The sequence below is a fragment of the Athene noctua genome, chromosome 1 (assembly GCF_965140245.1).
Source record: "Athene noctua chromosome 1, bAthNoc1.hap1.1, whole genome shotgun sequence".
Lineage (NCBI taxonomy): Eukaryota > Metazoa > Chordata > Aves > Strigiformes > Strigidae > Athene > Athene noctua.
The window spans coordinates 117,016,619-117,031,172 of NC_134037.1; the positions used below are offsets into that span (position 1 = coordinate 117,016,619).

The 14,554-nt window shown below is 46.9% G+C and overlaps 1 protein-coding gene across 7 annotated transcripts in view; it reads right to left on the reverse strand.

The window, feature by feature from the left end:
* Positions 1-76: 76 nt before the first annotated feature.
* The window catches only part of PPP2R5D (protein phosphatase 2 regulatory subunit B'delta), a 30,520-nt gene continuing 16,042 nt past the window's right edge, over positions 77-14,554 (reverse strand). For all 7 annotated transcript variants that reach the window (XM_074899567.1, XM_074899387.1, XM_074899738.1 and 4 more), the window contains 6 exons: positions 13,106-13,276; positions 11,016-11,143; positions 8,862-8,963; positions 3,721-3,793; positions 3,144-3,260; positions 77-2,781 (listed from right to left, as the gene is read on the reverse strand). In XM_074899567.1, the coding sequence (XP_074755668.1) occupies positions 2,644-2,781; positions 3,144-3,260; positions 3,721-3,793; positions 8,862-8,963; positions 11,016-11,143; positions 13,106-13,276 (729 nt within the window). In that variant the 3' untranslated portion in view covers positions 77-2,643. The remainder of the gene's footprint in view (positions 2,782-3,143; positions 3,261-3,720; positions 3,794-8,861; positions 8,964-11,015; positions 11,144-13,105; positions 13,277-14,554) is intronic.

Consider the following 14,554-nt stretch of genomic DNA (forward strand, 5'->3'; position numbering starts at 1 on the left):
TGGGAGAAGGGAGCCAGGTGAAGTGGAAGAAGCAGCTCCAGTTCTGTCCATTTGGCTGATGTCGGGAAAGGCATAGGCAGAAATGAGCAGCACTAACACTAGAAATCAAGTGTTGAGTGAGGGGCAGCTGTAGCATGGCAGACACAGGTCTGCGTATGAGCAGTACATGTGGCGGAGAGGGTGGACACACTCCCCCCCTTTCTCACATGGTCCCCTTCTTAGATGTCCAGGACACTGGAATGAATAGGCAGCAAACTAATGGCAATGTGAAGGTACTAAGCCTAAGTTCCCTGACCCAGAACAAGACACACAAAGCTATGAGAACATCGAAGCTGTACAGCACATAGTCATGATGCATTACAGTCCTACCACGGCACACGGCGTGACCCCAGCAGCATTCCTCTGGCCATGCTGGGGGACTGCCAGCAGAGACAGACCATCTGCAGGACGGTGACAGCCTCTGCGCACCAGAAGTCTGTTCCTTCTGCAGGCAGAACAGCCCGCAGCAGGGAAAGGCAGCCCCTGCCTTGCAGCAAGCAGGCTCAAGTGAGGGCAGATGCATGCTGTAGCACTCTAAAAATGAGGTGTCAGCTTATAACGCAACGCTAAGTGGACAGGTTGGAAAGCCCGTACTGCAACAGGAAGAAACATCCTTCCCCAGGCCAAGCCCTGCTGTGGGTGGTGCGTGGCAGTCCTCGTCTCCGCTGTGCCCTGAGACGCCTGCTGCTCCTGTGCACCATCTGGCATCACCCAGTGCATGTCTACATGCTGTGCCAGGCATGAGGTAATTGATTGGCAGCTGACCATGAGCTCGGACTAATGTTCAAAATATGCAATAACCTCCCTGAGGTGTTTCGTAAGTCTCCTGATAAACTGGCCCATTGCATGAAGCAGAGGGGAGGTGGGGTCCTGTGTGACTGTAGGTGATCTTGCACATAACTCATGCTTGCCAGCTGCTCCTAAGAGATGGTGGCATGCCTAATGAGGGCTGAACTGAAAGACAGCTGAACAGGGCAGGGGGAACAAGATACACACAGAAATAACAGCTTAGTTTGGGTTGGAGGAAAGATGTGCTGCACACCAGCAATAAGATTAGAGGGGATGAACCTCTGATCTGGGAATGGTTTACTGGTGAGGACAAGCAGATACACCAGGACCTTCTGCAACATCCCATGATGCTGCAAAGCAGCATCAGAGTAGCACTGACCCCATAAGCTCCGTGCACTACTGCAAACCCACTTAAGCTTATATGTCAAGAAAGCAAGCGCAGCAGGTAAAAAGCAAGGAAGACTCCCTCTTCTGTCACAAGCCAGCCTCTCTGAGATGGCACCTTGGCCTGGCACTGAATCTGCACCACAAAAGGCAGGGGAGAGAACTGGACCATAGTAGCGCCCAAGTGCTGTGCAATCCCCCACACTATCAGCAAGTGCGATCTAAATGCTTAATTAGCAAAAGTCCGTGATGCACCATAGGATAACTAACAAGGGCCTCAGGCCACAGCAGGTGCCAAAGTAACAGGGCGACGTGAACTTTACAGAAGCAATTCAGCAGTAGCACCTAGCCACTGATCATAAAGAGGAGACAACCGAACACTCAAGAAGCTTAGCCTGGCCCCATAACGCGTATCCATGGCTTCCAGTTTGCAGAAATTACTTTAGCAGCACAAGCTTCCTAGAAACTCTGGCCACTGCAGAGCTAAGGATGGGATGCAGTGACAAAGGGAGAGCTGCAGGAGTATTTTAATTGAGCAGGTAGAGGAAGAAAGCAGAAGTCAGTGGCTGACACCTGCTACAAAGCGGGAAGTTAATTCTGGGCCCACGATTAATCCAAGACACCAGGATGGAGACGAGTCAGCACGGACCAACACAAACAGCTGAAGGAATTCACTTTCCCACACGAGAGCTTCTAAGGATGCTCTAAAGGGAGGGCTGCAATAGTACGTAGTGCTTGCACCCAGATTTACTGGGGGTGGTGAAGCACTGAACCCCCACTCCACTGACAGGGGAACAGAACAAGGGACTTGAAGCAAAAGAAAGGTGGAAGTGAACATCTCCTCCGCTGTATGTGAGACTCTCCAGCTGCAGAGCTGCACCCCAAGGCAGGGCAGAGAGGCAGAAGAGCCCCCCCAAACTCTGCCGCACACTCCTGCCCCGAGCTCAGCCTGACCTCTGACCACTGCAGGGCTTGGCTGCACAAGCAGCACAGGGGCAGGCATGGTGGAGATGGGCACTTGGGGCTTGTAGCAGCATGCTGAGCCACGCGCCGCAGTCTCTGGCCAACACAGAGCCTGTGTTGCAGGGCAGCAAGGCTCTGCCTCCCAGGCAACACCAGAACCAGGCGGCAGCTGTAAATGAAGTGACTCCTGCCTGGGCTGATACAATCACAGGTCAGGCAGGCTCCCTTTACGCACGCACACCCAAGGTGGAGAAGCAGGAGGAAGGAGGAAAAGGAGGAGGACACGACAGTGGTGAGATACAAGTTATAACGTAAAACCAGATCTACCCTGGAGGGATGTGGATGGAGTGGAGGACAGGCACAGCTCACCATGTTCATTCCTTATTTATACATGAGAACCAAGTGCATTTCCATGACCCCTGGGGGAAAGGGATGGGGCAGAGCTTCCCGGGCCAGCTCCTGAGCCCGTCAGAGAGCCTCCTGGCTTGAGGTGAGAAACTCTTCTGCTCTCTTGTGGGCCTCCAGGGCTTTTATAGTGTAGACGTCCTGAGGAAGCTCAGATTTCCGGCGCAGCAAAACTTTCTCTTTCTTAATGTCTTTCAGCATCTACAGACAAACCAAAGCAGTCAGGGATCAGTAGCAAACCCCTTCATCCCTCGAGCCTCCCCATTCTCTGACTCCAACTGCTCTAGGATATGCTGGATGACACCGCAGCGTGCTGTGGAACAGGCGGAGAGCCAAACACAGACCAAAATGACACAGAAAAGTCCCACTTGCACTTTTTCCAGAGTGGGAAGGTTAGATAAACTCCACTCTTCAGACTACGGGTTGATCTCTAATGATCAGGGGTGAAAGTAGGGGCATTTACCCTAGAACACTTGGAAAGAGCCAGTTCTAGCTGCTGTACCCTGGGCTGACTATGCTGACGTCTTGGCTGGTCTGAGAGTAATTATGGAAGGACCCATCACCTGCACAGCCTCTGTCTCCACTGTTTTCTTCAGTAGCTGTATATCCTCTGCAGTTGGAGTCTCCGTTTCCATACAGCAGACAGGAGGCAATGGTGGAGGTGCATAATACATGGGGTACTGCAGACAACAGAGACAGCTGGAGAGTCAGCATGCCATCCAACGCCAAGCCTCTCCCCGAGCATCCTGACACAGCATGTTGCACTTCTTCCAGTGCTCTCTCTGGCACCCGCAAAGGTAGCAGTAGGTACATAAACAGGAAAGGAACGTCTTCTCCTACCCATTCCTACCTGCATCCCCTGAGCCACAGCATGTGAAGCCACAGCTGAGAGAAGAGTCCATAAACATGTACATGCTCTCTATAAGGCATTACTTAGAGGTCAGTGCTACAGAGAGCCAGGCTGGTAAAATGCTGCCAGCATTCCCAAGATACTGGGTTTTGGGAGGGACAGACCACTGCTGAAGCCGTTTGCACAGAACTCAGATCAGGTGCTAGAGCCTGCTTTCATGAGCTGAGGAAGCAGTTCAAGACTCCCAGCACATTCTTGTCTCATTCATCCTAGTTCCTGCTGTTACTCACCTGGGGGTTCAGTCGGGCCAGCTCTTCTATTTTCTGCCACATTTCTTCTCGTTCCTTCATCCTGAACCTTCCCCTGCAGAGAGAGAGAGAGAGAGAGTGCGAAAGTGTGAACTCCTAGGGAAAGTGCAGCTTTTTCTCACAGGAAGACAAAAGCAAGAGACAGCAGAAAAGTGCAGGTAAGGGGAAGAGCTACTCTGTCCTTCAGAGAGCACTAACTATCTACAGGTGAGATGTGGCAAGAAGAGGGGACACACTGCAGCTAGCAAGGGGTAGGCAGGCACACTTCTCGCTCACCTCAGAGCACAGGGTGGCAGCAGTGAGCCGCACGGGTACGTTTTCCTAGCTTTGTGCAGGGAGTGGACCAGAGCAACTGCTTTCTGGAGTAAAGCAATGACACCAGTTTAGATGTCAAACACACATTTTCCTGGTGTGCCGATGCAGAGGGACAAACTGCCATTTCCAATAGAGCTGGGGCTCAACTGCCCGCAGTTCCCTCTCTCTCTGGCCATAACACACTAGAGAGCTGCCCAAACCCCCAGGCACAGCTGTTGAATTTGGCACAGATTTTGGCACAAACCTTAAGTGACCGTTCCACTGGGCCACCCGTAAATCCCAGGTTAGTGAACGTTCCCTGCAAACAGAAGTGATCACCCACCACTCCTTGTTATTCTCTTCTACATTTCAAACATCTGCACTAAAATTTCTGCTTTATTTCTGATTTTAACTATCTGACTTTCATCATAGCTACTGGTCTCTTTAGTGTCTTGTCTATCCATGCTAAGGAAGTTCTTATACTCTGTAATCACCTCACGCTCTTGAAATATATGTAAGAAAGGAGGCTAAAAATGAGAATAATGGAGTAGTCAAGCATTCAAGCAGCAGACTACTCCATCAGAGAACATAGGGTCAAAAAAAAATCACCCAAAAAACTAAACCCCAAATAAATAACCCACATCTCATTTTTTGACAGAACTCCGGAGATCTCTGCAGGGAACTGTGACCAGGAGTTAGTACTAATCTTCCTAACTCTTTCCTGTCTCAACCCCAGTTTCTCCAGAACCCTTTTTAATATCTGGTAAACAGAAACATACGTATTACTACAATCTTGCCATTGGAAACGTAGACCAATATGTCTGTCCACAAAGACCCTCACGTTGTGAAGGCCACTGCCTCTCCAAAGCAATGTCTACTGCCACACCATGTAAGGGTGTAACAAAGCTCATTTTGTTTGGCTGGACTAGATCACATTACCGGCCTGGTACACAGTGAGCCAAGGGCACTCAAGCAGTCATTCAGCTCCATGCATCTGTAGCACCAGTTCTTTCCTTTCAGATCAGCAAAGCAGTCTGAACAGCATCAGGGAAGCCATCCACTCCTCATCACACTTCAAGGTCCACCAGTTTGCCTGTCATGTGCTCAGCTGATAGTGCAAAAGACCACCTTACAAAGAGAATAGCTGGTCTGACTAAGAGCAGTGCTTCTAAAAATATGAAAAGCTTTACACCTGTGATCACTCTTTTCAGCCAAACAAGTATTTTCAAAGAATGAAAGAAAGTTTTGTCTTTGTTTTGATGTCTCACTGACTGTAGTATTATAGCTGTCCAACATGCCGCTATAGGGGAAGTTTCTCCCAATCTCATCAATCAGCCTGGCCTTACCTCCTACACTAAGACATTTCCATTGCAGTTTATCGGAAAGTGTCACTCATCCACGTGAGTCTTTGGAGAATCCTACCTTTTTAAACCACAACGCCTCACAGGATAGTGCTACCTCCTGCCCTGCTTTCTAGGTGACGTGCACCTCATCAGGTCCCTTCATTCCTGACCCCATTACTAGCAGTATGAGAAAGCCACTGGCAGGACATCTGGAAAAGAACGGAGGTATCTTCTTCCCGCTGCTGTGGCCTACACAGGAGGAGGAAAGGTAGCTGCTACCAGAGAGGTGCCAGGGTGGCATCAGGGCATGCTGACACCATGCTTCTTGAAAGGTCGTGTTCAAGGCCCTTGCACTTTTACAGAAGAGCACATTCAGAACAAGACACTATCTGTCCCAGCTTCCCTACTGTTTTCTGCAGGGTTCTGGTAATTCAAACAGCTTCAAGATGTCTGGGGAGATTAGTCAGGACAGTCAGTCCACCTGCACTGAACAGTGGAGATCCTCCCCACAAGTCCCAGGGAGAGTCTGTCCCTCCACGACTTAGACTTGGTTGCAGCTGCACAGCCAGGTGTGCAGCAATGACAGGCCTGAGCTGGCATGTCTCTTGTAGGCATGGTAACTAATTAAAAACATGGCTAAGCCCTTTCTGAGAAGGTCTCTCAACATCTGGTTGCAGCCTAATTGTGTACCTACAAGCTCTCTCCTTTCCACTGTTCACATTTACTGGCATTGTTTGCACATGCAGTCCTTCCCACACGTGCTATTTTCTAGTTTATACCACAAGTTCTCTAGCAGCTCACTGGGAAAAGACTTCCCAAGTCTCTCTTCCTTTTTCTATCTATGCTAAAGAAGCTGCAGCATTTTAAACTTGTCACTCTCACTGAATAAGGCTGAGGTCCTGTGGAAAAAGCAAGGCATCACACAGTTAAAGGTCAATCCTGCATTACTGTGATTCAGCCAGCATTCCCACAGGCAGCCTTCGGCATGCTGCTTTACTCTGGAGGCACCTGACATCACAGCCTTACAGGTTTTTGTTAGGAAGAAAAGTACTATTTCTACTCAGTTTAAGTCTCTGTGTTTAAAAAGAAAATGGCATTTGACTGCAGTGCCACATCACTGTCCACCAACATGTATGGCCTGCAGTCAGCTCTGCCAGGAGGGCAGCAAAAATGAGCTGCATATGCAGCACGTCTAGTCCACTGGAAGGGAGGCAACAGGACCTGCTGCTCACTAGGACAGGTCACAGCATTCTGCAGAAAGGAGGGCAGGTAGGGGAAGTGCAAGAATGGCATCACAAACTCTGAGACAGACACTTGAGCTATGCAATGGTCTCATTCCACCAGGCAGACACCACTAAACAACACTTTCTCCTGCCTGTGAAACATGCTTTTTCTAACCCCGTTCATTTCAGCAGTGACTTAATTCTATTACACCCCAGAACATGCAGCCACAGTGTGAAGTACACATGGATTTGCTTATATTTTTTGGATATTTTAAGGACATGGAGGGAAAAGATTTTCACAATGGACTCAAGCAAAGAACTCAGGCATACTGCTCTAGTAAACCAGTTTCTAATCAATCTTCCCAAGTGCATGCTCTTTTCCCCACAATTGTCCTACATCCTGTCCAGTCCCAGGCTCCTTGACCAAAAAACCCCAATCTCCTCACTTGTCCTCCTTTAGTTTGTTCTCTTTACCTATCTCATTCCTATTTTTTGTTGACATTAAGAATAACACTACCACTCCCAGCTCTTCACTGTACCTCTGCCCAAAGTCTCTACCTCCCTTCTACTTCCTTTCCCAGACAAACTGCTCTTCCCTCCCACCTGCTGTCCTACCTCATTCCCTTCTGCCACCTATTTGCCTTTCTAGTTTCACAGCCTGTCCCTACACACCTTTCACAACATTCTCTCCCAGCTCTAGCATCCCTGCAGAGGGGGGCCTTTTCACACTTCTCAAGCCAGGAACAGCTGCTAAAGCTGTGTTAGAAACAGCAGAGTTCTGTTTTCATGTTTCAGCCGCCTTATTTTCACCCAGAAAAGCCTACTTAGCTGGGCCCCTGTGGCAGGGAAATTCCACTTAGCTAAGGAGTTGTATCATGCTCACTGTAGGCAAACTCATCTTAGATTCAGCTGCTAAAAGACATTTTTACATCCCTCCCACCAAGCTTTCAATTGACATTTTACCAAATTTGGTTATCTAAGAGAGCAAAAGGTATATCCTTGATAAAAACCCACAACAAGGTTTTCTGAAGCATAGTTAAGCAGACAGGCACTAGAGAAAAAAAATAATCTTAATGGGAGCAGAGAACAGTGCAGCTCTACCCATTCATTTCTTGGACAGCTCTGAGCTGCTTTGTTGACCTTTTCCAGAACAATCCTCCATCAGCCACACACCAATGCTGGGAACCGCCACCCTCAGCAGGTCAGCATGGGTAGAAGCTAAACAGGTAGAAAAAACTGGTGGAAACACCAGGTAGATCTCATAGTAAATGTGCTGTCACTGTGACTTAAAATATATGCGCAGACATCTGTGGGCTTCACAAATGCCCTAGAATGGCAAAACCGAAAATATCTTACTTGTTCCCAATTTAGATGTTAACAAAACCTTAATTTCTCCATATGCAGGTTACCCATCCCCAAGCTCTGATTCATATCTCAACTTTGTTATTTATTACTATTTGACAAAACAACTAAATATATCCTAGAGTTCCCCACTGCCAGCAAGGGTTATCCCTGCTCTCCCCACCATCACCCTTGTGGCAGCCCTTGCTCATCCAGGAATAAGAAGCACTATTTTATGTCACTAAGCCAGCAGAAAACAGACCCAGTGGAAAAAAAAAAAAAGTTCCCTTCTAGCTTACTGAACTGACTCAGCTCATCAAGCCAAGTCATAAAGCACCAAAACCTGCACAAATGAAGCAGAAAAAGCAGAGGTTTTTCCTCTTTACAGCATCATGGCACAAATAACTCCTGAGCTCAGATTTTATCTCCACCAACTGCTCTTTGAAATTCCAGGTATTATTACATCTTTATTACTGGAAAATTGAAAGCATCCTGTGGCATGAAAGATGTATTATGCCCACTGCAGCAAAGCTGTTCAGAAAAGTCTTTCTAAAGCAGCAGGATTCCACTGGTATCACTAGGACATACACAATCTGGTAAATATTTCCAAGGCAGAGCCTAAGTGTCTCTACAAAGCAGAGTATTCTCTACATTGCAATTTATTTCCTCATGACCTAGCAAACTCTGTCACTCTTTTCCAAGCTATCTGCTTCAGCAGAACTGAAAAGATTTTTATCAGGGCACACATTTTAACTCTTCTCATCCCTACACAGAGTTATTGCTGAGGAATCCTACTTTTTGACAAAATGATTTGCATCACCTTTCCACTTTCCCTCTCCCTACTGGCATCTGCCATCTATTACTGTACCCCAAGAAGAATCCAGGATGAGCTCAAGTTACTTGGCAAGAACCTCTTACTCACTTCTGCTTCTCTGCCTTATACTGCTGCGTGCAGTCATCAAAAAGCTTTTGGTTCATCTCCATGAAGAGCTTCAGTGCATTGTAGATCAGCCCATGGATTGTCCTGCAAAGAAATGAGGAAAGGAGAACAAGTCATGATGGTATCCTTCAGGTTCTCAGCCCTGAGTTAGCACCAGCAGCACAAACAAGAGCTAAAAGCAGCAGCAACTCAAATACTACAGCAGTGTGACAAAAAACAGTCCCAGCTTGTAGCATGGGAAAACCCCCTCCACAAACACAGCAGAGACTATTGCACAGGGAGAAAGAGACAGAGAAGACAACAACCATCTGGGACAGGTTTGCTCTACTGTGGTCAGACTAATGAGTGCAAAAGTATGCATTCATGCATTTATTTCTTGGTTAAAAACTGGAAAGGAAGGATGCTAGGGATCTGCTCAGGGCTGTTCTCAAGGGGGCTTTACCTAATCTAGCTTTAGTGTCTCCCACAGTTCACCTTACATAGTCACAATGACTTTTTTGGGCTGTCCAGTATTCAGTCATAAGCTTTGTGACTGAGCTGCCCAAAACACAGGCATTCAGCAGCTTTGTAGAGATGGGAATCAGCACAAAGAATACCACAGAAGAAAGCTGACTTTATGTGTCAGCAATTTATGGATAGGTTGCACTGTATGTGAGCTCTCTCTGCAGCAAGGACTCTCCTGGGGAATAAAAACAAGTATTGAAACTGTCTCTGAAATACCTGCCCCAGAGGCAAAAGACAAAAGACTCAGTAGATAGAGCTCTGTGCCTTGCCAGCTCTACAGAGGGAATAAGGAAGAGAGCTACAGCCCTGCTGGACTTAAGCAGGCTGTCTGACAAAATGTTGAAGTAGACGAGCTATGGGAAGGAAGAGAAGAATCTGAGGTACTCAACCCACCCTGAGAAGATGTGGCTAGTGCTAAAACAAAGACAAGGAAAAATAAGAGGAAAACACCTTCAGAACTTCTTCTGTCATACCACTGGGAAGGAGACAAGAAGACAGAAATCAGAATCATGAATCCTGACTGGTGCAAGAAGGAAACAGAACTGGTAAAGGGTTTCAGACAAGAACATAATGTCCTTTTCTGAACTCTGATCAGGAGGGGCAGTAACCCTGAGTGACAGTGTGTCTGTGCACATCTGCACACACACGTGTGTGTGCATGCATGTATGTGCCCATGCATTTGCCTGTTGGTGCACATGTGTGTGCGTCTGGGTGTTTGTGTGCATTCACGTCTGCATGTCTGTGTCTACCTCAGTCTTTAGAGCACCCCTGACTGGTGGCTCAAGTTCATGTTTCCTGATAAAACAAAGAGAAGGAAGCAGTCAAACAGCAGACCAGTGGGGAGCTCTCTGCAAACAAGTTCCACCTCACAACCCTGTCTTTGCTGCCACAGTATACTCCTAAACCCTGGATGCACCCAGACTCCCTAAAATTAATTATTTTTCTTTTTCACACCCTCTAGAATAGGGGAAGATAACTGGTTTTTGTCTTGTGTTTTTTGCAGGAAGGTTTTAGGATCTTGGCTGTGGACTGAGTATTTTTAGCTAATTCATTAAAAGGAAGTGAGTTTTACAACTTGAATTAACCAGGTAAGGAATAAACTGAAGAAACAGTTGGAAGAAAGGAAGGTAGTTAACGGGAGAACCATAAAACAGACTAGTTTCGAGGAATCAGACACAGTGGACAATAATTTGACATGGGACATCTCCCTGGTTAGTTCTACCTTTTCCATTCTTCCTGTACTCAAGGAGTCAGGCTCTGCACTAGCCAAGGCCTCTGGTCATGGAGAGCATATGGGTGATCATTAGTTAACAAGTGGACAGAAGTCAGCTGGAAAGTCAGAAGTCAGTACTGCACACTACCAGTAGCATTACTGATATGCAGGTTATCAAACTCTGGGTAGACCCAGTGGCCCCAAGGCAGGTCACTGCCTGTGCCTAACCCCCTGTAGAAGCAGGCTACTGTGGTCCGTGGCACCTTTCCATGCTGATACTACTAACAACTCCTCTGGCTCAGCACCCGGTGTCACTGAGCGCCATGCGTCATTGCACTGCAGGAGCATGCCCCGAGATCTCTAGTAGGTCAAGCAATCCTGCATGCACACCAAGTGCCAGGGCATGTGAAAAGACCTACTTGTTCCAGTGACTCTTGGAGTTCTTGTAGAGCGCTGGAAACATGATCGGGAGAATTTTGGCTGCATTATCGCTGATCAGGCTCATGATATATTCGTTGTTCCAATAGTACAGTGCTCGCTCTGCCACCTGGAGTGGGAGAGAAAGCCATCCTTGGAGTAACACCTGTGGTGCACAGGGAAACTGTGCAGTGCTGAGACTATAGAGCTTGCCACCACCCAGCTGAGGAGCAAATATTTCCCCACAAAGCAGGCAGCAGTGCTGATTTTCACCATCTTCTACTAGGCCATTCATCCCCGCTGCCCAGCCTTCTTTCCCTTAGCTTCTGACAGACATTTCTCACTTTCCTCATGTTCTTAACCAGGCAAGCCTACCCTCGATACACGGATGACTCCAGCACCTTTTACACAACACCTGAGGACAGTAATGTCATCTACTCCAGGTCCCAGCTCAGACTAGCTCCAAGCCTCCTTTGTTTCCTCAGAAATGTCCTCTGTAAAGCTCCATTCCTTTCTGGTCCTACCCACAATATAGTCTCTTTGGGCTTTGGAGCATGCTTGTCATCAGGCCCACAATTCAGCCTCATTTAGTAAGGGTGAAAATATGGAAAATCTTGGGGCAGCCATACTGCTCTAACAAGACAAACAAGTTTAACAAGTTTCCACATAGTGATAGATTCAACCACAATTCATATTTAACCACAAACCTGGGCAATGCAGATCACCAGGCTAATTTCTACATTTAGTGCTAGCCTGAGAATGGCTTAAAAACCTAGGAAGAGAGACATCCATTCTCAATTTTATATTTCAGATGGAGAACTCACTATGTCCCCTTACAATATCAAAGTGAAACTCACCTCGCGTTCACTTACCTAGCTTTGGTTTCTAGCTATTTGATCTTTTTAAGCCTTTGTCTGCTAGATTAGCACACAATTCACTCAAAGAAAACTCTCCCCCACCAAGGTGCTCAGACTTACCAAGAAGTTAACTCCTATTTTTTCTCTCAGACAAGTTGCAGACAGACTGTTCAGCCTGATTGTATGAGACACCTTTGGGGTTAATTTTCTTAGGCTGTAAAGTGTTTGCACCTTCTTCAGGCTTTTCAATCTTGTTTTTCAGAGTTGGCAGCAGATGAGGGCTGCTATCAAGTACAGAATGCCTCTTCTCCAGCTTTTACCCTACTTTATTCAAGCTCCTTAGTTCCCTATGGTAGCTCCTTCCATGTCCAAAAGTCATGTCACTCCTTTTTTTCCGAATGCCACACCAATAATCCATGTCCAGCTGGTTTCCATCAGGCTCCACCAGTCCTTTTAGGAAACAGTGATCTTTTACATACACACGTGACCTAGACTGACCTTATTTTTGGCTTGTAAACTCATGACTTTGTACATCTTTATACTAAAAGACATACTGAAGCCAATCTGCCTCACTGTGCAGTCACGCTCACTCTGGGGGAGGGCTATGTTGCTAACACCCCACCCATACCTGGGTCAGCCATGTGTTTCACCAGCAAGCTATTTTCTTCCTGGGCACTCTCTATGGCAACCTAAACCAGTGAGCCAAGAACATCTGCTAGGAGCTACTAGCAGGTCGTACCACCCTGGACATTTTAAGACTACCAGTCACAGAGATTGTTTTAGACTGGTACTACAACCACCTTCTCTTCAGTCAGAACAAGGAAGAAGCAGGCTTTATTGCTTTTTTAGTATACCTCACTCTTTACGACCTACACCAGAATAATAAAAAGTACCTTCTCTGCACAGACACTTGACGGATCTCCTATGTGCTTGCTAGCCAAAACAGGATGTGGCAGAGCACCCCTGCTCCAGTCTGCTGCAATATATGGTGCTGAATAGCACAGTGCAGCAGGAGGGGCTCCACTGATCTGCTTTGCTTTCTCTTTGGATGAGCTTGCTCTGTGTTTGTGGTGAAGATTCTCACCGCCTCCCACCACGTCACCCCAGTACTCACCCTGGTCACACCTCCACATGCCACTGTCCCACAAAGACAAGCCCAAAAGCTATGGAGAAACTCCCACATGCCGAGTGGGTTACAAGCCAGTGCCCTATACCCTCCCTAAGCTGCAACCCACCTGAAAGTGTGGGCTGGAGACACACTTGGCCAACTGCCTGAACAAGGGCTCCATAACTTTCACAAACTCAGATGGCTCAATCACGTCCAGGATCTCCTCCAGTTCATTTAAAAACATGACCTCCTTGGGACTGTGAGTTTTCGGCCAGAACTTCAGCAAGCCCACGATCACCTGAGTGAGGAGGGTACAGAGACAGCGTTAGAGGCTGAAAGTTAACACCAGCTGTAAAATAAAATTTTAAGGGTCTTCTCACAACAGCAGGGGGCAAGAAGTAATAGAAGAGACTTTCTCAGAAAGTCATGGTGTGTTACCAGGGAAGAAAGAAGAGAAAAGCCCAAACTCTGCAAAGTTACACACAAGACAGCAGCACTACCCAGGCTGCTATGATTCTGTACTACAAGCACAAAGCTTAGAACCACTTTTTTTTTTCCCCAAACATTGCTTAACACTGAAGGCTCAAACCAGTGTGGGCAGCAGCTGGCAGATGGTGCATGGAAGATCAACTAATAAATTGGAAATGCTATGGAGAACGTCATTAAGGAATCATTATTCAATACACCGCAGAGCTTGAACACTGGGGAGCACCCAATAAATAATGCAATGGACAGGTTTGGGGCAAGGAGAAGGAAGTACCATTTCACACAAAAGTAACTGGATTATGGAGCTCATTCCTGCAAGACTTTGGAGACTCAAAGAAAGGAGTAGAGAAGTTTATAGAGGCTACACTTAATAGTGATAATTAAATATAACAATGCAGATGCAACTTTTGGATGAGTAAACTATTGCTTACAAGATACTGGAAGAACATACTAGGGGAATGGCTATATCCCATTTGATTTTATTTATTTATAATATTGTTTCCTTCCCTGCCCATCTGCTTCTAGACATGGTCAAAGGAAAGATCCAAGATCCTTCAGACCTTCTCACTATTGGAGCCATTGGTATGGCATTTACAGAAACACTAACTGTGGACACTAGATTCACACACAACTGGCAGTAGGAGTTGCTCTTTCAAACTGTGTGTACTTCAGCAACCTGATCCTGAAGCCAGCACTCGAGAGGAAGTTCACAGCAGTGGAGGGGTAGTGAGCAATACAACAGCAAGATTAGAAACATCTGAGCGTTATGTTTCCACCAACTCAAGGCTTGAGAAGCCAACAGTTTAGTAGCCTCAGTGTTTGTTATTACTGAGGTCTGCCATTCAGGTAAGAATTAGCTTCAGTGATTTAGATGTAATTTCTCCTACAGCTAAGGTGGTGTGAGGTGTGTTAACTCTGTCTTCGCTATTACTAAGCACATCTAAGACCTTGCTCACCTGGCAGTCATTCAGACTGCTGCTAAGGCAAGAACTACTATGTCAAGCCTTGCTGAACAAGCTTCTGGGAGGCCCACCCTAAGCAAGTGTGGACCTAGCAAGTGACCTGACCTCCTTCCAGTACTGGTGGCACC